Source organism: Phaenicophaeus curvirostris, chromosome 18 (assembly GCF_032191515.1).
Source record: "Phaenicophaeus curvirostris isolate KB17595 chromosome 18, BPBGC_Pcur_1.0, whole genome shotgun sequence".
NCBI classification, from domain to species: Eukaryota; Metazoa; Chordata; class Aves; order Cuculiformes; family Cuculidae; genus Phaenicophaeus; species Phaenicophaeus curvirostris.
The window spans coordinates 5,755,184-5,779,724 of record NC_091409.1 but is presented as its reverse complement, the minus strand read 5'-3'; the positions used below and the strand labels follow the sequence as shown (position 1 = coordinate 5,779,724).

General features: G+C 44.7%; 2 protein-coding genes across 4 annotated transcripts; one reads left to right on the top strand and one right to left on the bottom strand.

Annotated features, from left to right (window-relative positions):
- Positions 1–828: 828 nt before the first annotated feature.
- SS18L1 (SS18L1 subunit of BAF chromatin remodeling complex) lies at positions 829–15,687 on the bottom strand. Of its 3 annotated transcripts, XM_069871480.1 has the most exons (12): positions 15,404–15,685; positions 12,170–12,313; positions 11,707–11,783; positions 10,724–10,808; positions 9,956–10,100; positions 7,681–7,878; positions 6,464–6,628; positions 5,453–5,554; positions 4,989–5,081; positions 3,553–3,672; positions 2,617–2,744; positions 829–2,415 (listed from the first exon to the last, which is right to left on the bottom strand). In XM_069871480.1, exons 3-12 carry the CDS (start codon positions 11,781–11,783, stop codon positions 2,389–2,391), a joined length of 1,140 nt encoding a protein of 379 aa, XP_069727581.1. In that variant the 5' UTR covers positions 12,170–12,313; positions 15,404–15,685; the 3' UTR covers positions 829–2,388. The 3 variants fall into 3 exon arrangements, with proteins under 3 accessions (XP_069727581.1, XP_069727579.1, XP_069727580.1); XM_069871478.1 differs by lacking the exon at positions 12,170–12,313 and having other exon boundaries at positions 15,404–15,687; XM_069871479.1 differs by lacking the exon at positions 15,404–15,685 and having other exon boundaries at positions 12,170–13,259.
- A 1,313-nt stretch (positions 15,688–17,000) lies between these two features.
- PSMA7 (proteasome 20S subunit alpha 7) lies at positions 17,001–23,458 on the top strand. Its single transcript, XM_069872041.1, has 7 exons — positions 17,001–17,151; positions 18,754–18,880; positions 20,238–20,362; positions 21,640–21,762; positions 22,136–22,255; positions 22,771–22,833; positions 23,113–23,458. The coding sequence occupies exons 1-7, from the start codon at positions 17,056–17,058 to the stop codon at positions 23,203–23,205; spliced, it is 747 nt and encodes a 248-aa protein (XP_069728142.1). The 5' UTR covers positions 17,001–17,055; the 3' UTR covers positions 23,206–23,458.
- The last annotated feature ends 1,083 nt before the right edge of the window (positions 23,459–24,541 follow it).

Genomic DNA, 24,541 nt, shown 5'->3' with positions numbered 1-24,541 from the left:
TTAAGTGTTGTTCATATTCTCTCAAAAGTATTTCAGCACTTTCAAAGACCACATAGAAGATATTCTTTTCCAAACCGGCAAAGAGCAATATTGCATTCTTCTGGCTACCTGTAATATTAATCTACTCTAAAGGAAACAATCTTGCTTCCCTTCTGTTCCTTGCTATTTGAGAGTACTTATTTGTATGAAAACATCAGCAGGAAGGACAAGAGAAATGAAGACTAAAAAAAGTCTTCTATTTTATCAGTAATTAAAATTATTAATGTAGCAAGGGCAGTGCTTGGACAACACTTAATAGTAAACTCTATTGTTGTCCAGTTAAAGACTTTGCAGGAAAAAGAAGTAATGAATTAAAATATCTTTGATTTTCTGCTTTTGTTTTTTTTTAATATAAAATACTGAATTTGAAATCCCATAAATAAACCAGTTCAGACAAAAACAAGGAGAAAATCCTACAGAGGGTGTATTGACTCTGTACTGTAAATTCGCAGTTAATCTTGTATTAAAAATGCTCATGGAGTGTAGTCATCCTAGCCCTTCGCCTCAGAGAAGTTTGGACATGGTAGTTATTTCAGCGCTTAATGAAGCACTTTATAAGTGCTTCTTTTTTTTTTTTTTCAACACTTTATAAGAACATATAAAACTGAATAGAAGTGACTTACATTGTTCAGATTGGCTTTTACATACCACTAGTTTTTATTTCTAAATTCTTCTTCTATAGGTATTCTTTCACTGCTTGACCCCATTAATAGTTCCCCTCTCTATATGCATAATATTGTCTCACAATTAAAAGTAAATTTAGTTGCTTATCTGCAATGAAGATGGATATTTTTCTTTTACTTCTGAACATTTTCCGTCAAGCTACAAGAGTAAAAAGTGATGCTGAACGGTAAGAACAACAGACCAAAAAATGTGACAATATTTACGGTTACAGTGCTTGCTGGAAAATCTCAGCAAGGGCAATGGAAGAACCAGTAATAAAGAAGGATGCCAGCCACCTGCTTGCAAAATTTGGCATGAAAATGTGTGTGCGAGTTATAAAAGTCAGAGTAGCACATTTAAGACTGGAGTTTTGCCAGATGTTTTTCTCAGCTAAGCACAATGGGAAGCAATATTGACATCTAGTAGGCTGACACTGCAGACCACACTGGGAATACTGTGTCCAGCTGGAGCCCTCAGCACAGGAGGGACATGGACCTGTTGGAGCAGGTCCAGAGGAGGCCACAAGAATTATCAAAGGCCTGGAACACCTCCCCCATGAAGAGAGGCTGAGGAAGCCGGGGTTCCTCAGCTTGGAGAAGACTCCAAGGACACTTTATTGTGGCCTTTCAATATTTAAAAAGGGCTTATAAGAAAGATGGGGGAAAACTTTTAGCAGGGCCTCTTGCCACAGGACAAGGGGTAATGGTTTTAAACTAAAAGAGGTTGGATTTAGACTAGATATAAGAATGACATTTTTTATGCTGAAGGTGGTGAAATACTGGCACAGGTTGCCTAGAAAGGTGGGCAATGCTCCATCCCTGGAAACATTCAAGGTCAAGTTGAATGGGGCTCTGAGCAACCTGATCAAGTTGAAAAATGTCCCTGCTCACTGCAGGGGGGCTGGACGAGATGATTTCACAGTCCCTTCCAACCCAAACCATTCCATGATTCTATGATTTCAGAGCTCCCTTCTATTTTTCTTTCCTTGATAGAAATACCTTAGTTTACATGGATATATAAAAGGTGCTTCTAGTGATTTGATCCTCTTTCTGTACCTTTTACAACAGAAGCATGGACTTATGCAGATTATTTGAATTCTAAGACGTGGGTACTTCGCCCTTATAGGTATTGCAGAAGTTGCGGTTAATTTTAACACACAGCATAGAACTGCCTTCACAAAAGGAACATACTCATTCTCTTATTCTTAACAAGTGAAGTTAAGAGCCACAGATTTCAGAGGCCGGCAGGTCATCGTCAACGCATTCAGTTAAATCAATCGCCTACCACAGGATCCCTCCCTGGACCGAGATGTGTCTGAATGGCTTTGCATTGAGCCAGACTGCAGAACAACCCAGCTGTTTTCCAGAACGGGGAACAACTGTGATCCAATGATCCTAAAGCTATTTAGAAACATCAAGAATGGGGCAGGGGGAGTAAATGAAAAACTTCTGCATTGTATCAACATACAATACTATACACAGCACCAAATACCAAACCATTAAAGCATTGTCTTGTTACCAGTGGTGCACTGCTTCATATCCAGCATGAAATGAACACTGTTCACATACAGACGCTGCTTTGTGCTAAGGGGTAACCAACATATTACAATTAACCAAAACGGCCTGTACACCCAGTTCCAAGGATGGATATACTATTGAAAGGAATCTGATACAGGGTCATGTTCGTTTATTGCTGGTAATTTCCATATTGTCCCTATAAAAAAAAGAGAAATAAAAACGTTGGAGAACAACACATCAGAGGTCTAGAAACAATGAGTCAATTTCTTTTGGTTTACGAATTTTGAAAGACCCACTGAAGTATCACCAATATGCCTGCACCAAATTACCAGGTAGATTTCTATGCGGAGCTAACAGCTAAATCTGCTTTTCTGTAGCAGAGATTTGGATCGTTTACCTGCTCGTAGCCGTAAGGCCTCTGTTGCTGAGCAGATGGGCCCGTCTGAGAAGCTCTGTAACTTCCGTATTGCTGGCCCTGTCCCTGTTGGTAGCTGGAATACTGTGAGGAGGCTCCTTGTGCAGGACCTGAGAAGACAGTGAAATCCATTCCTAAGGCTTGATTTGCTAGGGTTAATGTAAAGACATTAACCAAGTACATTCTGCCTAGAGCATCCCTCCAGCTTTACACTCAGAAGCGTTAATACAGCAGTGTAAACTTTAGTTCAGGTTTTAAACTTTGGTCAGAAAATCTGATATACTTTTTTAACCTGAAATGGTTTCTTTCTCCCAAATGCTGAGTATCCTTACAAGATGCCTCCAATCAATCTGAACACACACAGATAGACATCAAACTCGGATTCTTCTGGTAACAGTGGGAAGTTCTGCTGCTGGTGACTTGAGGGGTTCGAAAGCCCTGCACCAGTGTTAGCTGCGTGTTCAAAGCACTTCTGCTTTTTCCCTTTCCCCTCAGTCCCTCACAAAGGAATATAACCTGTAAAATGTTGTGAGAAACCTAAGTGAGGGAGTAGTGATTCTCCGGACTGTTGATGTTATTTTTTCATCTCAGTTGCAGAACTATCGGATGCGTAGGAGCACTGAGAACCTAGGCAGTCACCTCCTGCTGACACTTATCAGGAAGTCAACATGAGGCAAAAGTTTACTTTCTAACTTTATAACTTGCTTTCAAGAAAAGGATTCAGGATGCTAACAGAACAGTACAGAACACAGTGCTATACTAATGTATGCTACTGCCCAGAATCCCTTTCCATGCTATGTTCTTTGTGGATGTCCAAGGTTAATGAAAGAAATAGTTTACAGCATAGTTTAGCTTAGGAATGGAGGTGTCAGGATGAAGTACTGCAAACATTTGACTAGCCAGTGACAGTTTTCTTACCGTATCCTTGCTGTTGGCCTGGATAACTTTGCTGATTGGGGTATTGCTGCTGGGAATATGTCTGCTGTTGTGCAGCTCCTTGTTGGTATCCTGCCTGCTGCTGGCTGTACTGGGAATTTCCTAAGGGGGGGCAAAAATTGAAAAGATTGGTTATAGATGAGGCAGATATTTCACTGTACTTGCGAATCATAAAGAAAACAAAGGCATAAGGAGCCTTGGTCTGGAATTCATACACAAGTACTCTTTTCAGAAACAGACAATTGCACTTTGCCAATTGGGATGTTTACTTCTTCAGGGATTTTAAGTTCTTTTGAACAGCAGCAAGTTGTTTCTTCACTCACATCACCAATCAAACAAACAAGCAGCCTATTTCCCAAAGGATTTTTTTGTTTTACCCTGGAAATGTTTCAGAAGAAAAACAGAGTCACAAAGATAAGGGTGCCAGGGCAAACAGCCGGTTTCTCAAGAAGCCCTCCTACTGTACCTTCTTCTAGATAATGATGTTTATTCATATATCCCAGAAAGACCGCTTATCTAGTTGTTACCGGCATTTTTCAAATGCCTATGATGGAAATTCCATTTGCAGTATCCTGAAATAACAAAATTAACAGAGACTATACAGACAACATGGCTTTTCCTAAATGCCACCTTACTGTATCATAATTAAGTTAGTATTTTTTCAGTTAATTTATAGTTCAGATATCTTAATATCGTCATTGAATTTACTGACTTACTACCATTGAAGTTTTTTTAGTGGTAGAACTGCAAACTCATAGTATTGATGGTTTTTGAAGATTAGTTTAATTTAACCCATTGTTTTTCACACTTTGTGAGGTGAGTTCAGTAAGACTTTAAAAAGCTGGCCCAGGAATTAAGCAGTAGCCTTTCTTACTTTAGAGAAATTTCCATTTGTGGCTGTCATTTATTCCAGCTCTGAGTCCCATTCCTAACTGCAGCACCTTAGTTTGCCTTTGTCAGCATTACCTTTTACTCAAAAAAACCCATTTTTATTTGCATTACATAAAATGTTTGTTAAACAGTTCTGTAAGAGTGGAGAATACTGACATTCTGGAAATCTTTTACTGCAAAACAAGTTGAGTACTCATAGCTATAATTCCACCTGGCTCACCTAAAACTGAGGATCATTTTTCTAATCAATATGAGGCTACACACCAAGCTGTTAATGATCCCACGAGGCTGCACAGCATGACTGCCTCACAATTCAGTTACTGACATGATACTGTGTATACAGCCTGATCCAGTTTTGGTGTAAAAAATGCTTTACATAGCTAAATTATGTTTCCCAGACACTCCTTAAGTAATAGCTAAGTAGCAGTCAGTGATGCAGAAATTGCAAGTCATATTCATAAGCGCTCCATTAGCGTTTTAGGGGATTTGAGCTTTGGGTTACAAAGATTACCAATGTATTTTCCTACCTCCTTCATAATAGTGTTGTGTAGAATCATCAAATGACCTGTCATAGCTCTGCTCAGTATAAGATGACTGCTGATAGGCATAATCACCGTGTCCTGCAAGGAATTGCAAAGATTTATCAGGTATGTTTTTAATATAACTACAGATATATAGTGCTATATTATGAAGTTGCTTATGCACAAGGATTAGCCTAAGAGGAAATATTGATCACATAGACAGGAGGTCAAATACAAGGCAAGGAAAGTCACACTTATGGATAAATGTCTTGCATTTGCTAATCCAGACTTGTCTTTGTGCTCTTTTTGAAGAAGTTTGGATAGCAGGATGCACTGATGTGTGTGTTTGTAGACCAGGTTCTCGGTCCTGGGATTAGAATTTTGCAGCATTTACATCGGAAATTAATTGTAGCGGTTTGCCATGTCTACACTTTATCGGTATTACAGTGACCACAGCTCAGGGGAGTTACCATCTGGATAGTATTGCTGATTCATAGGTTCTGATGAGCCTTGTCCGTGACTGTACTGTTCACTGTAATATTCTTCTTGACCCATGTACTGCTGCGAGGAACCTGCAGGCAAAGACAAGAGAGAGCAAACTGAGCCTGTGGACTCCTAAGGGATGGGTTTTTCTTATTTAATTTTTTAAAGACAACAGTGTTTACATCTGGGTAAATAAACAACCTATATATCTTGAGACCACTTTCAAAGATGTTTTGCTCATTAGAAAAAGGAAATAAATTTGTATTCTCAGAAAAAGCTGGTTGAAATTGATATTACAAAATGGTCAGTAACAAGTCCTACAACCACTCCCTTCTGTGGCAATACCGAAAGTAATGGCTACATTTCATCTACTAATCCGAGTTATTAGAAAGCACAGAAGTGTATTCCATGCTCAAGAACACAGTCAGAATTAAATACACTTTAATTAATGTATTAAATTGTTCTTATCACAATTCAGTTTATGTTAGAATCAGTCTAGCAGCTTTATTACCTCTTAGAACTTTTTCCAGAGAGGTCTTAGAGCATGGCAGTTATCCTCTGGTGTTTTCCTTTCCTTGGCCTAATTTTTCGTACTAATTGCTGGCAAACTATATCTTCTTTCCAGAAATGTGTTCCTTGATAACTGTGCCATGTTACGGCTGATCCAATACCATGTGAAAGAACTGAAAAGATTCCCAGTGGCTTGAGTGAGCTGTATCTCAAATTGTTCATCTTTTCTTTAGAAAGATACGATCCCTTTTAGACAGAATTATTTTTCTAAACACCTGAAATAATTAAATAGATAAATCTTGAAAATAGATTAAAGTTCATCTGATTGTCACGATACTTCCACCGTTCGAAATTTCCTGTGTTCCTGGATGTGATTCCTCGTTCATAAATGTGACTTAGAAATTTTGTTGACTTACCTGCCTCACAAGATGTACTGAATTTCCCCAATCTAATAATCATTCTATCAGTAATCTAATCGTAGGTTTTACCTTGCTGCGAGGCTCTGTAAGGGCCCATTGGTCGCTGGCCCATCATGCTGTTGCCTTGGTTGCTCTGACTCATCATGGCAATGGAGGACTGTCCCTGGTAGTGCTGGCTCCCTCCTGGCGCCGAGTTGTAATGTGATGTTGCTGCTTGCTGGTGCATCATGGAGACTACAACATACATGGAAAATACTGTTTTCTACAAGGATGTGACAGCTGTCTCCCTAGCCTCTTTGGAAGCAAGTTAAAACCTTCAGCTAACATGCATCCTGATAATTCTGTGAATTTTCCACAGGGGCAGATGTTCTCCTACTACAGGTATTTAACTCTTCTGCACTGTAACCCAAAAAAGATGTTATGACATGGTCAGTTCTTGCCATTTGCTCCAATCAGACTTCTAAAACCACATTCACCCTCGACTACTATTAGTTTATTTAAAAGCATGCAATCATTATTACAGTAGGATTAAAGAAAGAAATAAGAACTGATGCTTGTTACTCTCTACCTCCTGACTACATCATTGCTGCATCCCTTTTCTAGTCCATTCTTTCTTCTGCTTCCATCTTCTTATACATCTGATAATTATACACTTTGGATAAACTGACATTTTAAGATATATTTGATCCCTAACTTTCATACTGTCTGAAAGAATTCCTAAGCATTGGACATCCCATTCAATACTCAGCAGCAAACATTTTAACAAACTGAAAGATTAATTCTGAATTGTCTGCTAGCCTCTCTATGCCCTGCAAGCAGTGTGAAGTATCAATAACATAACATGGTTGGACTTGATGAACCGGTGGGTCTCTTCCAACCTGGTGATTCTATGATAACAAAACCGGTGTGGCAACGTACAAACAGTAAATGTGTAATACTCTTTCACAGACTCTTTCAGCTCGGATAAAGGTGTTTCTCAGACCCCTTCCACGGCTGCGGGATTTGCTGCCAGGGGCTATCAGTGCTGCTGCACTTGTGGCTAACCCTCTTCTCCCCAACTCATTATTAACCACAGCAAGTCATTGTATGATAAAGCAAGTTTGAAATTGTTCTGACGTACGCTGCTGCCTGACACCTTGACATTCAGAGAGGTCTTAAAGCTGGCTTTTCCTCTTGTATATTTGTTGCTGTCTACAGAAAATATTTACATAACAAATTCACCTGTGGTAAACCTCTGAGGTCACTGAAAAGTCAAGTTGGCCCAGAAGGAGGAAGAGGGAGTTTACCTGGATTAGACTGCATGTTGATGTTTGTTCGAGAGACATAATTGCCTATTGACCCCTGGCCTTGCATTGGCACATTCTGAGATGCAGGCACTGTATGGCTATATCCAGGCCCAGTTCCATGACTGCTGACAGTCATACTCAGAGAGGTCGTAGGCATAGTGTTCTGGCCTGACTGCTGCATAGACACGTGATTAGGACCTAGAAAAATTAAAGAGAGCAACAAGAAAATCTGTGCTATTATTGGCAATGTACAGTGAGCATTAAAGCCCTCGCGGCCTTTCTAAAATACCTAAAATCTTCATTATTGTAATTCCTTGTTATCTACAGACAAATTAAAACTGCCTACTGCACAGAGTGATCCTTCTCTTCCCAACAGCTAAATCCAAGGCATACAGGACTAGAGACAGGAAGAATAAAACAGCAGCAATGCCCTATAAGCAGTTCTTCGCAGGCAGCAAAATTAACAAATGCCAGTAATTTCAGATACTTCAGAAAATACACAGACTCTGGAAACAACCCATCCTTCTGAAATTCGTCCTTTCCTTCCTCCTCTCCTGCTGTTGACTCCTTTTCCCCCTTGACAAAGACGGTGACAGCGGAAAGGCACGGCAGTGGCTGAGAAACACTGTGTGCATTGCTGCACCCACTCGGATCCTCTGTAACTAACAAACCCTCTTAGCTGGGGCTTGGGAAGTTCCCAGGGACCCTTTCCTCAGAGGAAAAGCCTGACCCTTGCTTTCCTGAAGTTTGACTGAAAGCACCTCAGACTTAGAAGACAAATTTTCCAAGTCACCCTCATAATCCCTGTTGTTACGATACTCCCTTTCCAGCATCACCAATTGAAGTTATCAGACCACTCTGGTTACACCCTAGGTTGGACAACACCACCCTGCTTACCTGGCAGTATGTTTATTTTTTTTTAAATTCTACTGCTGTTGGGTAATTAAAATCAAGGAGAAACTAGTCCTTATTTTTTGTTTTTTATTCCTGCAAATACTTTTACGAATGAGTTTTGGGAAGTTGTTTTCATTGTGTATTGTTACTATCGGAACTGTGATCACGTATGTTGTTGTCTAACAATTCAGCCATACTATTGTCAATCTAAACTAATTTAGGTAGAATGCAAGACACGCAGAATCCCCAGAGGAGACAGAATTGTGCTGTAAAGCTTAGGTATCAATATTTTAATTTGCAGTTATCAAATGTATCAACAGCACCCAAAAAATGTGTCTAACTCTTTTAGAACAAACCTCACTAATTACAATTAATGTTTGTTATAAATATCAAAAAGAGAAATTTTGCTGTAGTTTGTTATATTTTCCTCTAGTGGAGAGATGCAAACAGCATTTTCAACAAAAGAAGGCCCAGATAAATTTAATAAGTTCACTTTACAAGTTGTAACTGTGTAATCTAGGTACCTCATCCACTAGTTTAAACGGTACGATCAGCTTGACCGCAAATAGATTTTTTAGAAGTCAGAAGAAATTTCATGGCTTGCATCTGCTCTCGGGTCCCCCCTGCCAAGGTCTGTGATTTTAAAATCAGATATTTCTAATTACAGACACTGTTCTCTCTCTGTCACTCTGGGAAAGACCCACAGAAACAAGAAACGACTAAATAACTAAGAGCTACAAAATAAATGAGCAGATTATTCATACTATAAAATGCACAGAGTAAAAAAAAAATTTTTTTGTTTTTCCATTTGTTTCTTTCTAGTTGCATGAACAAAAGAAAGAAATAGACAAAATATATTATCTTATTCACATGAAATTCACTGTGCAAACTCTTTGGCTATGTAGTACAATCTCTGCAAGCTTCTGTAGAGGACAAAGACTGATGCAACACCAAATTATTTATAAGGCAGCATGTATCCCGGAAGGTCTTTGCAATCGAAAGGCTTGGACGCACGGTCACTCATGCAAGCAATTCCATTTCGCCCTGGCCAACCCCACCACCTTCAGAAGAAAAATATTACAATATATAATCTCTCTTACTAAAAACTTGGACGAACCTTTGCTTGGTGAAATCATTAAGCATTTTTTAAACCTTGTTTTTCATTTTCCCTACAGAAATACGAGGCAGGCTGAATTCCTTTCACACGCCAACATCATTACTGACTGTAGCCATTTTGTGATGATTTCAGCATGTGCCTGAAATCCCCATATGCCTGAAAGGTGAGTTAGGAGAGGTCTTTTACAGCTCTCTAAGTATATTCTGCATTAATGATTTTGTTGCCAAGCAACAGCAAAGCAGCACAAAGGGGACCGGAGCTCACCATTGCTAATCTGACTCTGCATGAGGGAGGAAGGAGGAAGGCCCGTCCCAATTGCATCGCTGAGATTGCTCTGTGAATGGAGAGATTGGTTGGATGCACTCTGAGTCATTCCTCCCGGGCCCAAGTTTATGTTTTGCGTTGGTGGCTGCAAATAACAAGGAGGAGAAGCAAATTTTTCATTAGATTTTAATTAGGAAAAATAATACCCTCCCCCACCCCAAATTAGCCTGAGTGACTAAAAACTGCCTCAAATCAATATGTGCTTCCTTCACTTTTTGAGCCTGCTTGCATAAACCTTTCTTCATGTGACTACTATGTGTGAATGACATTCAGCTTGATATGGAGAAGCCAGCAGGCAGCACAGTGAAGACCTTAAAACTGTGCTTATAACAGCCTGGCTTCTGTGCCTGTTCCTCCAACAGCAATCCATTTAGCAAGAATAACACAATGTTTAAAGACAAAATGCCACTATAAAATATAAAATAGTGGCATTTTTCTTCCTCAGTAAAGAATACAGTAAGAATAGGTGAATAACAAATCTGGAACAAATGGAGCAGGTTCAGATCTGCACATTTATAGCAATATAGACCTTGAGCTAGAGACAGAAGATAACACAAAAACCACAGTAAAAGTAACATTTGATTTGTTCAACAGTCTACCTGACCACTTCAAAACTTTTAGTTGGAAAAATACAGTGATCAGTAACAGAATCAAAGAACGTTTCCCTCCAGCACAGTAAATGTATCTGACAGTAGCACAGGTACTTACAGCAGGAAGCAAGGACTGCATATTCTGGTTAGAATCTGCTATTGTTGCCAAATAAACCAGGTTTCTGTGCAAGATTTGTTGGTATCTACAGAACAAGGAGTAAAGCTGATTTGGAAAGGGTTAACAACATAGAAAATTCCAAACCTTTCTTGTCTTTTTTTTTTTTTCTATTTACAAATGATTAGTTAAATTACATTAGCCGACTTTTCATGTGTCAGGATAAACAGCAGTAGTAATGACCTATAGCTGTGCCATGCTTTTCACTGAGGATCAGTGTGTTCAGCATCTCTTTTACAAATGGGGAAGGGAGAGGTAAAGTACACTCTCCTCTGAAAGCACTTTGAGTGAACTGGGAGGCTGGGACCTCATTCTTTGAGTACTGCCACCCTGTCAGCTGCTCTAGTAATTAGTCACTTTTTGTTCCTCTCTTTAACAAGGGTCCTAGCAGTAATGAGATTCCAGAACTCCAAAAACCAAAATCTGTTTGCCCTGTCAGCAAGCTGAGAATAACAAGATTTTTTTGTTGAGAGCGCTCTAACTGGAGTGTCTACTCAAGTAGGCACCACCAGAACCATTTATGAAGATAAGGAGGGCACCCCAAAACCAAACTAACAGCCATGCCACTCTGAGAGGAGTCAAACTTTTGGAAACAGAGGCTTCCAAGAAGGCAAGAGAAAATGCCGTTGTAGTAGAGTTTTCTTCTGATAAGGAATATTAACGAATCTGCATAAAGCAAGGAGTCCAATAATCATAATTGTTTATAATTATTTTAATAAGTGATTTGTTAAAAATATTGTAAGTATTAAACACTCAAACACTTCTGAAAAAAACTCTGTTCCAAGGACAATACACATTTCTTAATACAAGTAAATCTAAAAAAAATAGTCCAACTGTTTTCCCAGTGAACAGAACCGTTCATAGTCCTGCTCCTGAAAAAAGTACACCAAAGATTTCTACCATACTCCAAAAGATGTAATACTCACTGAGTACATTCTGCAGTTTTTCCCTTGCTCTGATAATCCATAATACATTGTATTAGGTGGTGATTTTCATCTAGCATCTGCATAAAAGAAATATGATCAAAACACGTTACTACAAGAATCACATTCACCTTTCCTGGCAGTGGATGGTGGTTTGTGCAGTTTTGTTGCCTTGGGATATTACAAAGTACCTACATGTGACTTTATTGAGCCACAAGATTGCGCTTTTCACATCATTCGCTATCTTTAAAAGAGTTAGTTGAAACACCCAACACAGAAGAATTAATGGACTTACCTTTTTTTGCTCATTAAATGACAGATTTTACGCTGAAGAAGGAAAGCACTTTAACTATGAAAACACTTCCACCTCTTTCCAAAATATCAACCAGCCCTTTCCAAAACTTCAGATTTTAATAACCTATCTACTTGCAAAGAAGAAACATACTTTCAAGCAAATGAAACCTACCAGTTTTCCTTTACAGAACTAGGGTGTGCAGGCTGCTGAACTTGATGAAGTATAACATTAGCATTACTGGATCTATTCAAACACTTTAAGAGAATCACATCTCAATTTGTCCTTTGGGGTGGTTCAGTTCCAACACAAGGAGGACTTAAAATGAAAACAGAGTAATGACAGATCAGTTAATTTATGTGTATCAGTGGCTGCTAATTTGGCTTCATTCAATAAGTTCTAGAGACTGACTTGTTCCAAGCAGATCAGGGCTGCTGGATGAAATGAGCACTGACCATTATTTAATGAACTTATAATACAATTAAAAGCTTAAAATATCCTTTAATTTGTTTTCAAATTTCACTTGCAGCAGTTTGGCTCTTTCTCCCAGCTTTCTTGTGAATGCAGCAAGCTTCCCGCAGGTGAATGAATGGAAAAATAACAACAGTATTTACAAACTGAAATTTGCTTCTGATAAAAGCTCACTACATAAAACAGTTTGTAGGTACCGTTGCTATTAAATGCTTGCGAGACAGGGCCTTTGAACCACCGTGTCATCAGGATATATCAGCTCTTGAGGAAACAACGTGTTTTCATAAGAGGTAAACGTCAATTAATTGGTGTAGGTATGAGTTCTGGTGAGAACAATTTCTCAGCCCATTCAGATGCAAACAAAGGGCTTGACGACAGCAAAAAGAGTCTTTCTGACGCACTTGCAATCTAGCTAGTCACTCCTTTGGAGACCCCAGCTTGTCCTGCTTCTCGCTTGCAATCTGTGAGTTGGTCTGAACTTTGCTGGACACCCTGGTCCACCGCAGGCTCCAAGTGCTGGAATGCGCAGCGATCCGCTGTGGCTCAGGGCAGCGAGGCGCTGCTGTGCCCTGCACGGCTGCTCGGCACGCTGCCCTCTCGAACGCTGACAGGGAACGTCAGAACTGTGTCAGTCAAGGATCCATCTTCCTCCTGCCTGCGTGCCTACGCTCACATGGCAACCCGGGCGCAGCATGCAATTTTAAGAGAAAACGCTCCTGCCTGGTGCGCTGCGCAGCCTTTTGTTTCACGCTCTGTACTCACTGGTGTACAAATTTTCACCTCTGCCAGTGGAAATTCTATAGAATTAGCAAAGAATAGAAACGCGTCCTTTTCAGTTTCACCACAGATATCACTGACAATATTTTCACATGCAGTTAAGATACGCATTCAACAGCAAGAGTTCAAGCAATATTAGAGAGACCTTCATCAGAGAAGAGCTACGTTTCTAGATGAAAAACACACTGCTTACTGGAAACGGGATCAGGAATAGCTCCTTTCTAACTTACTAGGACAAAAGAAACAACTTCTGATCTCCATTACAGATGGAACTGAAGTTTATTGCCCTGCAAGCGCTATTTGATAAACTACTTCGAAGCACCATCATCTCTACAGTCGTGCCAATGGCCTAACTTCCTCTGTATGAAACCTATTTTAGGAATGGCTGGTACTGAAATACTAACAGCTTTGAAACACTATCAAAATTGAGTTAATAAATAACAATAAGCTGCTTATATACTACAAATACAAAGAATAATAATCTTCTTTCCCAACGAAATTGGTACACGTTCTAAAGAGGCCCTTTTAATAGGGTTTTTTGACTTCCTGGCCCAGCACCTGCACCTTTTCTCACTGTCCCAGTTCTACCTTTGACCATAGAGCCCAACCAGTTCCCGTGGCTGCAAGTCTCTTCCTCAGCATCACGGCCTGCCAAAAAGAAAATCACTGCCAGCAGTCCAAAACCGATGGACAGTCCTGAAGTAACAGCAAATGTACCTGAGATGGGAAGTGTCTTCACATGTTATTTGTACAGAAATAACATTTCAAAGCTTCCATAAAGTTTAAGAATATGCAAAAAAAAAAGTGAAGGGCTTGAAAATCAAACTGAGGAGACTTTGGCTGCCCTTTGTGGGCGCAGTCATGGGTGTAGGTACAAACTACCTGAATTATGAAATCCTGTCCTAACTCCAGACAACCTGGAAGCTAGATGAAAACTTATCCACTCAGTCTGAAACACTTTAGCATTTAAAATCATAGAATCATAGAATAGTTTGGGTTGGAAGGGACCTTAAAGACCAACCAGTTCCACCTCCTGCCATGGGCAGGTACACCCTCCTAGATCAGGCTGCTCCAAGCCTCATCCAACCTGGCCTTGAACACCTCCAGGGATGGAGCAGCCACAGCTTCCCTGGGCAACTTGTGCCAGGGCCTCACCACTCTGACAGTGAAGAAATTCTTCCTTATGTCTAGCCTAAACCTGCCCCTCTCCAGTTTATAACCAAGGCCCCTAGTCCTATCCCTACAAGCCTTTGTAAACTTAACCAGTTCACGACACCGCTCGTGCTCCAAGAGCCACTCCAAGTGGGATGAGCTTCCAAACAGCCTCCTGAGATTCAGGTCACCTCTTCAGTCCCTCTTGCGGAGGTCTGTCCTGCCTTAATCCCTGTTCTCCCACGATCTTCCACCGAGGTCCCGAGTTGGCCCCAGCGCGTGGTCCGAGCCGAGGGCGATTCCCAAGGGCCTTTGTCACTGGCCCCCGAGCCCGCACTCCTCGCTCCCTCGACCGGACACCTGTGCGGGGGGGAAGACGCCAAAAACACAGGAGCACAAATGACAGGTAGCGGTGACGGTGAAGGCAGGCACGGTCTTTATTGACATTTCCAGCCCACTCCCTGCAGCGGGAGGAGCGGGACGGGCAGGGGAGCGCCATCCCCGCTCCACAAGCGGAGACCTGGGAACCGTTCCCCACTGTTCCAGCCGGGAACCCTCCTCTCCAGAGAAAACACCCCCCCAAACCTTTGTTTGTCATCAAACCTCAATAGGATACGAGAGACACCGGCGGCGGGGGCTCCCTCTGTCTTCCGAGAATAAAATTCTGCATCCAAACGCCACAGAAAACCCTGGAAAACTCGGTGTTTGCTACCGAGTCACCCTCGGGGCTGGCTTCGCGCTGGGCCGGGAGCCGAGATGCCAGCAGGAACGAACCCGGGGGAGGCGGCGAGGGTAACGGCGCCCGGGAGCTCCTCTCGCTCGCTCCTCGCTGCCACCCGAGCACCTTCGCTTTGTTCTTCATCCCCCTCCTCCTCCTCTCCCCCACCCCGCCCCCCGCACACCCACGAGTCCCCGCAAGCCCCGCGGGAGCGCGGATGGCACAAAACCCGCCTCAAATCGATACGCGCGCTTCTCCTTCTTTTATTTCTTTTTTTTTTTTTTTTTTACCTTCTGGATAGTTTGCTGCGTCACCTCCCCTTTGCCCCTCGGGCGAGCGGATGCGAAAGCGACCGACATGGTGCGTCCGGAGGCGCCTGCGGCGCGCGGGCTCCAGCCCGGGATGGGATTGTTATTATCTGCCCGCTACCCGTGCGGCGCCTCTCCGCAGTGCCGCCGGGGGGGGACCCCGCACATGGTACGCTCTGCCCCCCGCCGCCCGCCGCCGCCCCCGCCCCGCCCGCCGCCCCGCGCGGCGCCGCGGCGCCTCCTGCTTCTCGCCGCCCCGGCTCCGTGCGGCTCGGGGCGGCGGCGCCGCGGGAGGCGAGAACGGGTTGGCCCCGCCGCCCCCCTCCCCGCCGGCCGCACATGGTGCGTCCCTGCTGCGGGGCTTCCTGTCGCAGGCGCGCGGCGTCTCCCTGCCAGCTGCGCCAACTGCGTACGGCGGGCGCCGCGTACGCCAAGTGCGCCAGCGCGGGGAAAGGAGGAGGGAGGCGACCTCCTACGCCGGATGCGTAACGCGGGCGCCGTACGCCAAGTACGCAGGTGAGGCCCCGCCTCCCCGCGCCGGGCTTCGGGGAGCAGCGGGCGGGGAGGGACGGGGAGGAGACGGCCGCCTACGCCGGATGCGTAACGCGGGCTGCGTACGCCAATAGCGCAGCGGGGCTGGTGCGGGAACGCCAGGGAATCGATTCCAAGTCTGACTCGTTTTGGGATTTTATAAAACAAACATCCCCTACCAGGCCTGGGAAACATAAAGGAGTGATCCCCGTCAGTGTGTGCAGCGAGACAGGAGCTGGGACGGAATAGATTTCCCACTTTAGTGCATATGGATAAATTTTCCCAGAAATCCCATGAATCCATTAATTTTCAAGGACTCATTTTAATGTTATTATGGACTTCGCAACAGCTAAATCTCTTGCTCACTTGGACCTGGTTCCAGCTCTCTGGCCTTGCATTTGAGATGAGGAAAGGCTGCAAACACGAGTGACAATCATAGAATCATAGAGTGGTTTGGGTTAGAAGGGACCTCAGAGCCAGTCCCACCCCCTGCTGAGGGCAGGGACACCTCCCAGTGGATCAGGGGCTCCAAGCCCCATCCGGCCTGGCCTGGAACCCCTCCAGGGATGCGGCAGCCGCCGCTGCTGCGCCCGTGACACATCAGAACACTGAACACGAGCTGTGACGGGTGTCTGGGAAGAGACTCTTTGAACAACACGCAATAAAACTCATCCTAGGGGAGGGACGTTCAGTCTAACTTGCAAAAAAAATAAATTACTTGGATGAACTTAACTCTAGCTCAAACCCAACCCCTCCTCTTATTGCAATAGCGACTATTTCTTGCACCAGGGCTCCTCCTCCTCCTCCGCCCCCGAGTGGGAGGCGACAGCCTCTTACGCCAACTGCGTACGGCGGCCACCGCGTACGCCAAGTGCGCCAGCGCCGGGAAAGGAAGAGAGAGGCGATCCCTTACGCCAGATACGCAACGCGGGCTCCGTACGCCAAGAGCGCAGCCGGGGCCCCGCCTCCCCGCGCGGGGCTGCGGGAGGGCGCAGCGTGCGGAGTTGGCGTAGGGGGCGCCGTTGGCGCAGCCCCGCCGGAAGCGGCGCGCGCGGATGAGTGCGCGGTTTTGAGGGGAGGCGCCCGGTTCCGGCCCCGCCGCCATGAGCTACGACCGCGCCATCACCGTCTTCTCCCCGGACGGGCACCTCTTCCAGGTGGAGTACGCCCAGGAGGCGGTGAAGAAGGGCTCCACCGCGGTGAGTGAAGGAAAGGCTCCCCGCGGCGAGCGGCTGAGGGGAGGCCCCGAGCGGGGCCTGAGGGCACCACCAGCACCCCCTTCGGGGGTCACCGGAGTGTGGGGGGGCTTGAGGGGGCTCTGAGGCCGGAGGAGGGCACAGCGGCTTGGGCGGCCTTCAGGGGGGGCCTCAGAAATCGGGGGTCACCAGGGTTTAGGGGAGTCCTGGGGTTCGAGGTGAGGCTCTAGGGTTTGGGGGGGGCTGTGAGACCGGGGGGCACAGGGGCTTGAGGGGGGGTCCTGGGGTCACAGGGAGTTTAGGGGGGGTCTTTGGGGTCACCGGAGTTTGCGGGGGGCTGAGAGGGGTGTGAACAAGGAGGGGGACCGGGATTTGCGGGGACTCTGAGACCCGAGGGACACTGGAGGAACCGGGGGGCACAGGGGGCTGGGGGGGCTCATACACAACAGGGAACCGGCGCTTCGTGGGGAGCGGGCCCAGGGCCACGTTTGGGCTGAACTGGGCTCAAGCTGCCTTAAACATCAGTGGTTTCTGTCATCTGTGTAACTCGGGCCCCGCCAGCCGCTCAGAGGCTCCAGGGCTGGGTCTGAGGGGCCTGGGTGGGGGTCCCGGGTAAGGGAGGTCCCCGAGATGTTGTGTACAGTATTGGGCACCACAGTATAAAAAGGATCTAAAGCTCCTGGAGAGGGTCCGGAGGAGGGTGTGGAGTTGGTGAAGGGTCCAGAGGACAAGCCGTGTGAGGAGTGGCTGAAGTCACTTGGTTTGTTTAGCCTTGAGAAGAGGAGGCTGAGAGGAGCCCTCATCGAAGTTTGTTGCTTTCTCACACGGGGAGGAGGAGGAGCAGGCACTGATCTCTTCTGTCTGGTGACCAGTGATATGACCCAAGGGAACGGCAGGAAAGCATGCCAGGGGAAATTAGGTTGAACATTAAGAAAAGGTTCTTCGCCCAGAGGGCGGTGGAGCACTGGAACAGCTCCTCAGGGAAGCAGTCATGATGCCCTCAGACACATTGTGTAGATGTTGGGATTGTCCTGTGCAGGGCTAGGAGTTGGACTCAATGAGCCTCATGGGTCCCTGCCAAGTTAGGTCATTATGTGTGATTCTGAGCCTCGGGTCCTGGCTCAGCTGCCAGCTGCCTGCAGGCCTGGGCATTCCTTGCCCTGGGGGAGCAGGGATCCCCCAGGAGATACTCTGGAAGAGCAGTCAGTAGGTTTTACTTGGTCTGATCTTCGGCGATTTGGGTTCTGAGTTGAGCAATGCCAATGAACTGGTTGTAGTGGTAGTTCTGTTATTGATCCTGCTTTTGTGGCTTCAATACTGATACGGGGAAAACGCAGTTGGTGAGAGGACTGGGAGTGCAACTCTTGGGAGCCATGCGGATTTAAATTGGTGTGAGCTGTTTATGAAACTGCACCCTGGAATCTATTGCAGTTTTTGTTACATCAGTCCTTTCTCCAGGTTGTGGCAATAGGAAATAAAATATGGACTTCAAGTTTAAATAATGTGAGGGCTTATGCATATTTGTTCCTACTCATTTCAGTCAAGTCTGCAGCTACTATTTTTTTGGGGCTTAGCTTAACTCTTTCTTCTTTTAATTTGTTGAAGGTTGGAGTAAGAGGGAAGGATATTGTTGTTCTTGGTGTGGAAAAGAAGTCTGTGGCAAAACTTCAGGATGAAAGAACTGTACGGAAGATCTGTGCTCTTGATGACAATGTCTGCATGGCTTTTGCAGGTATCTGAGCCCCTCAGGGTCTTTGGTGATTATTGGAGCACCTTTGGGTATGTTTATGGATTCTGAGAACACAGAATAGAGAGCAGAACTGGCTGAGGACTGTGGGGAAGGAGTATATTTCCACAGTTGTTTATTCTTCTCTAAATAAGAGTAGCCTGCTGTATGGATAAATATGTAAAACAAGCGAAGAAAAGTGTTAAACCCAGAGAACCCCAGTAACTTTAATGGGTGAAGACTGAGAACTGATGTGTTGTTGAAACAGCTAGAGATATATACTGCTTAAATATATATATTCAAATGTGTATATGTATTTACTTAATATATTTTAGGTATTAACCATTAAACGTTTACATTTTATGTATAAAACACATTAATATGTGTTGCAGGAGCTGTAAGAGACATTTATCGGTTACGGGGACATTTTCCCGCATGCGTCAAGCCAATAAAGCTGAATTTTAGTCTGCATAAAATAAAGAAAAATCTCCTCTGTTGAAGTTCAGAAGGCTCCTTCTGAATGAGCAGCTCTGGACTCGAGGCATTAGCTTACTAGTTCCTCATTCCTCCTGTTCCAAACACCTTGATTTCCATTGTTCAAAGTGTAAACAGGAGGTATGAGAGTTAAAAGTAAAAAGATGTAAATGGAGAGAAACTATTTCAGAAGGTTCCTCCTCTCTCCAAGTAGTTTAGAGTCTTTGTGCCAGCACTAGTAGTGCTTCAAGAGGAGATCTGATTGAACCGACAAAAATAATGGGGTTTAGATGTGGTGTCCAGGAGTTGGGGGGCTTGGCCGCTTCTGCCACCTTGCTTCCTTAGCAAAGGGTTGTGAGGTGGGCTCAGCAGCATCAGGAACTCTCTAGTGGAAACAAAGCTGTCGGGTGAGAGCTAAAAAGTGAAATTGGAAATAAGTCTCTCTTTAATGTTTTTGCAAAGTGTCACACTCACTTTTGTCAGCTACCCTCCTGCTGCTGCAGCCTCGTCTGCTAGACAAGATCTGCTGTGCAGATGAAGCTGGCTTGTAGTTAGGGGGGCTGCATGCGAAACAAAACCATGCATGAGCCCTGGATTGCTCTGCTGGTTTGCTGTTAGAGGGAATGCTGTCAGTAATATTCTGATTACCTGGTTGAGTTGAGTGTGTAACCTCACAATCACGAAAATCCTCTACTTGTTCTGGTACATGAGCTTCTTTCTGTTGCCTTAAAATGCAGTTCTTGCTCATCAAACCTGAGAAAGTGTGATCTCTCATTTGCTTTTCTCGTTGCTGTTGGCACTGACCCTGTCAGACTTCTGGGGCAAGACTGGTTGTGTTATTTGTGTCTCAGGAACGAAGCACGGATCTAAGGATACGCTGTCATTTCAGGGCTGACGGCTGATGCCAGGATAGTTATAAATAGAGCTCGTGTGGAGTGTCAAAGCCACAGGCTGACGGTGGAGGATCCTGTCACCGTGGAGTACATCACGCGGTACATTGCCAGTCTGAAACAGGTATGTTGGGTGCCACGGAGCTGAAGAACAGCACCTCAGACGGTGCATGTCAAATGTCTGTCCTGGCCTTGTTTCGCTCATCTGGTAAAAATCGGTGCAACAAAACACGTTGTGGGAGTTTATTGGAAATGGAGATGTAGTAATAGAAAAGGATGATTGATTATTGTTTGGTTTTTTTCCCTGAGCTGAAGTTATTAATTAGTACTTGTAAGGACTGCGTAACTGCATTTGTGATATCATCAGGAACACTCTGCTAATCTGCTGCTCTAATTCACTTTCATAACAATGGTGCTGTGTTATTGTCAAAATGTCTTCACAACTCCTGTTTGTTTTCCCTCCTATAAAGCCATTGCAGGGAGGGGCAAGAGGGGAGCAAATCAGTGCAGTACTTAATATACTTACACTTGACAGTCATTAATTTGAAGTGACTTCTGAGGTCAAAAAATGTCCAACTGCATTCTGTGATAAAATTATTTATTTGCCAGTGTATTAAATTGATTTGCAGCAACTAGTGGAGATTAGAAAGAGTCTGATTTACTTATGCACAGACGTGTTGGTGTAGGGATGATGATAGTAGTATAATTCCTGTAATACGAGCCTGCCAGAGCAGAATCTCACTTCCAAAAGTTTTGCTATGTTCCTTTATGGTAATCTCACATTTGTGTCTTTCATTCTGGTGCGTTCATGGTTCCTCTGAAACTGTTACAAGCCATAAATCTCACGGCACATTCCTGCTGCCATAACACTGCTGGTGTCAGGGCTCTTGTTTGGGGCGCTTCTAGCACATGACGTGGCAGCATCTTTGCTAACCCAGTGTCAGCAGGAGGGCTGCAACACAGGCTTCCCTGTTGCCTGCTTGTCGCCACAGAGGGTACCGTGATTTCTAATGGAATTGTTGCAAAACATTGGTGAAAACTGTGTCCGGGTATCATCATCCTCAATTTTGGCTTGCTGAGCACGCTTGTATTAGGACTTACAGACTTTGCATGCTGTGCACCACCCAGCAGCCGAGGGAGATTGCTCCTGACAGCAGTAACTGTGCAGCAGCCTTCAGCAGGGATTAGGAACAGGGGATGAACAGCAGCCACCTCTTACTAGCCTTGCTTAGGACCTCTGGGAGACAGGGAACCCTGACTTTAACAGTGGATTGGTAAGAGAGCACACTAAAAATATTTCTGGTAGCTCTTCTGGTTGGTTGTAAGTTCTACAGCATCTCCTTTCCACTCAAATTCTTTTTAGAACTGCTTCTGAAATAAGCGTCCTCTCTTTTTGATCAGAGATACACGCAGAGCAATGGCCGCAGACCTTTTGGTATCTCTGCTCTTATTGTGGGATTTGACTTTGATGGAACCCCACGACTGTACCAGACTGATCCCTCGGGTACCTACCATGCTTGGAAGGTGAGTCGATTCTTTCTCTTGTGGACATGTAATGAAATATTGGGAGTTAACAGCTACTTTGAAGAGCAGGTGGTGTAGAAAGGAGATCTCCCTGGCCAGCTGGTGCTGGCTCACAGCTGCAAAAATCCTTCCTGATCGAATTCACTGACAATGGCAGCCTGCAGTTCAGCCTTACTTGGGAAATCTCATCTTGTTTCCAAAACCAAACCCACCTGTGTCTGACAGCTGTCTTTTTATGTAACATCTGGGCAGTAACCTGTTCAGTCTTCTGAAAAATAGATTGTGTAGTTGCACAACTCGTATTTGTCGCTTATTCTGTAAATGAAGTATTTTCCAAACTCCCATTCGTTATCTGTTTTCTGTGACTGTCCAGGCCAATGCCATTGGCAGAGGAGCCAAATCTGTGCGTGAGTTTCTGGAAAAGAACTATACTGATGAAGCCATTGAAACAGATGATCTAACTATTAAGCTTGTCATCAAGGCTCTTCTGGAGGTGAGTCTGTTTCAGATCCCTTGTGTGACACTTCACGGTGTGTCTGGATTAACTGTGCGAGTGCCTGTGATGTGCACTAGGATTTTCTGTGCAAACTGTTTGTTGTGGGCCACATGTATGGGATTAAATTCAGGGGTTGGAATATTTCAGGTATCAGCTCCTGTAGATCACATGGAACTCCTTGCCAGCAGTTCTCTGGGGAGGAAAACAGACTTCAGCTCTGGGTGCTAAAACAAATGCACCTGAGCTGTCCTCAGCCATGTGCAAAATGCTCTGCTTTTTTCTTTATTGAAGTGTGAGGAAACAGAAAATATCTGAAGTCAGGGTAGAAGTGAGGTGTTCTGTGCCAGGCAGCGAGGGCATCTTATTTCTTGAGAGTTGCTCTGCTACTGGAGTTGAGATCTGGGTGAAATATTCCCCACCTCTATCTGTTCTCCTTCTAAGTGGACCCTGAAGGAGGTTGGTAGGAGCCTGTCCATTAATTAATTCTAATACCTTCACCTGGCTCTGTTAAGGTTGTGCAGTCTGGTGGGAAGAACATCGAGCTGGCGGTTATGAGGCGAGACCAGCCGCTGAAGGTAAGGCCTTTGTTTTGCTTTTCTCCCTTTGTAGCTGGTTTCTCTGATACTGTTGATGTTGTGGATCCGCATTAACTTCCAGCCCTTAATCTCCCATTTTGCACTGGCAGATACTGCTGTTTATTATTAGTGGCCAAGGAATGTTGTTGTGTCTGCGTGAGGTACCTGTCTCTGGATAAATACCAGTTAACTTTCCTTCCTTGCCAGAACTTGAACTGCTTGAACGAAAGCTTCTAAGTTGTAATAGGATCTTGAGAGTCACCCATGCTTCTGTTTTAGATCCTAAACCCTGAAGAAATTGAGAAGTACGTTGCTGAGATTGAAAAAGAAAAGGAAGAAAATGAAAAGAAAAAACAGAAGAAAACATCATGATGAATGAGACTCTTCTGCTTAGCGGCTGCTTTTTAATTCAAGCGATGGGTTATTCTGTATAGACAACACGTAGGCATTCCACTTACCCATACTGTGCCCCTCCTCAGACCTACAATAAACACGCGGGGTTTTTTTTTAAAGCTGTTATTTAAAAAATAATCTGTTTGTTCTTTGGATTTCAATGACCTGGGATTCTGTGGTTGGCTACAAGGCAGCAGTGGTGAACCATTAAAGGACAAAGACTTGGTTTGCATTTTTTCCTTGGACACCTCACTTTGTTCAGTGCTTCTCTCCTGCTGTCTCAGACCTTAGCTCTGCTCCCACCCTGTTTTTTTTTAAGCAGCTGTCTCAAGTGCTGTTACAGCCTCTCTAGAACACAACCGATCTGGAATTGAGGCCTTTTCTTCTCTAACTCTCCTCTCTGCATGGAAACAGCCAGGCTCTGGCCGAGCCCTGTGCAGCCTCTGCCAGCGGGTGTGAGGCTGGGACAGCGCAGGGGCAGGAGCATCACCTTTTGGGAGGGGGGATGCAGCCCGAGGGGTGCATGGCTTGGCGCTGACATGGACTCTGCATGATTCATCGGGTTCAGAATGCAGTGTGGCTGCTGTGATTGCCCACTAGGGGATTCACAGACCACTCGCTTCCTAACACTAAAAATAACTACAGCAAATGTTAGGTACAGCTCAGCAAGACTGTACAGCTCTGCTCCAGTTTCTCAGTTTGTATTGACCCTCGCCCTCCTTCCTCCATCCAGCTGCCCCCCAGGACCCAGGTTTAACTTACATTTCTGGTCCAGTCCATTTACTCCCCATTACAGCAGTGATGTGAACCAGTTCCCTCTCCCTTCAGCAGAGGGAGATCGCTTGGATGCTGTAAGGGAGGCAGAGACCAGCCTCTCTGCAGCAAAGCCCCGGTGTTCTTAAGACACAGGATCTGCTCTGTGCCATTAAATGGATAAAGTAATAAACATGAAAATACATCCATTGAAGATGTCAGGTGACCAGTGTTTACTCAAATGCTTTAAAAGCAGCCCAAAGGAACTGCAAAAGGGAATAGGGAATTTTGTTTCAGGTAGGTCCTTGCATTGGGGCATCTTCCCCTGGCCAGTGAAAAGCCAGCGGTGAGCGAGCACTGGGGCTGAGCTGCAGCTTTTATTCCATGGACGCTGCTCCCACAGAGCGAGCCAGGTGCAGCCAGACACATCCCCAGTGCAGCCGCTCCAGAGGTGTCAGTAACAGCAACAGTCTCCCATGTATGCAATCCAAGGCTTTCCTGCAGCAGCAAGGGGAGTCGCTGCCTCAGAAACAAACAAAAGGCATTCCTGCACCAAAGCTAA

Excerpts from the sequence above, each read along its gene's own strand:
- SS18L1 (XM_069871478.1), bottom strand. The coding sequence starts at position 15,472 with ATGTCGGTCGCTTTCGCATCCGCTCGCCCGAGGGGCAAAGGGGAGGTG. Across the intron at positions 10,101-10,723 it reads TGCAGTCCTTGCTTCCTGCT|CCACCAACGCAAAACATAAA; the intron begins GTAAGTACCTGT and ends TGTTATTTGCAG. Across the intron at positions 2,745-3,552 it reads AGGCCAACAGCAAGGATACG|GTCCTGCACAAGGAGCCTCC; the intron begins GTAAGAAAACTG and ends CTGTCTTCTCAG.
- PSMA7 (XM_069872041.1), top strand. The coding sequence starts at position 17,056 with ATGAGCTACGACCGCGCCATCACCGTCTTCTCCCCGGACGGGCACCTC. Across the intron at positions 17,152-18,753 it reads TGAAGAAGGGCTCCACCGCG|GTTGGAGTAAGAGGGAAGGA; the intron begins GTGAGTGAAGGA and ends AATTTGTTGAAG. Across the intron at positions 20,363-21,639 it reads ACATTGCCAGTCTGAAACAG|AGATACACGCAGAGCAATGG; the intron begins GTATGTTGGGTG and ends CTTTTTGATCAG.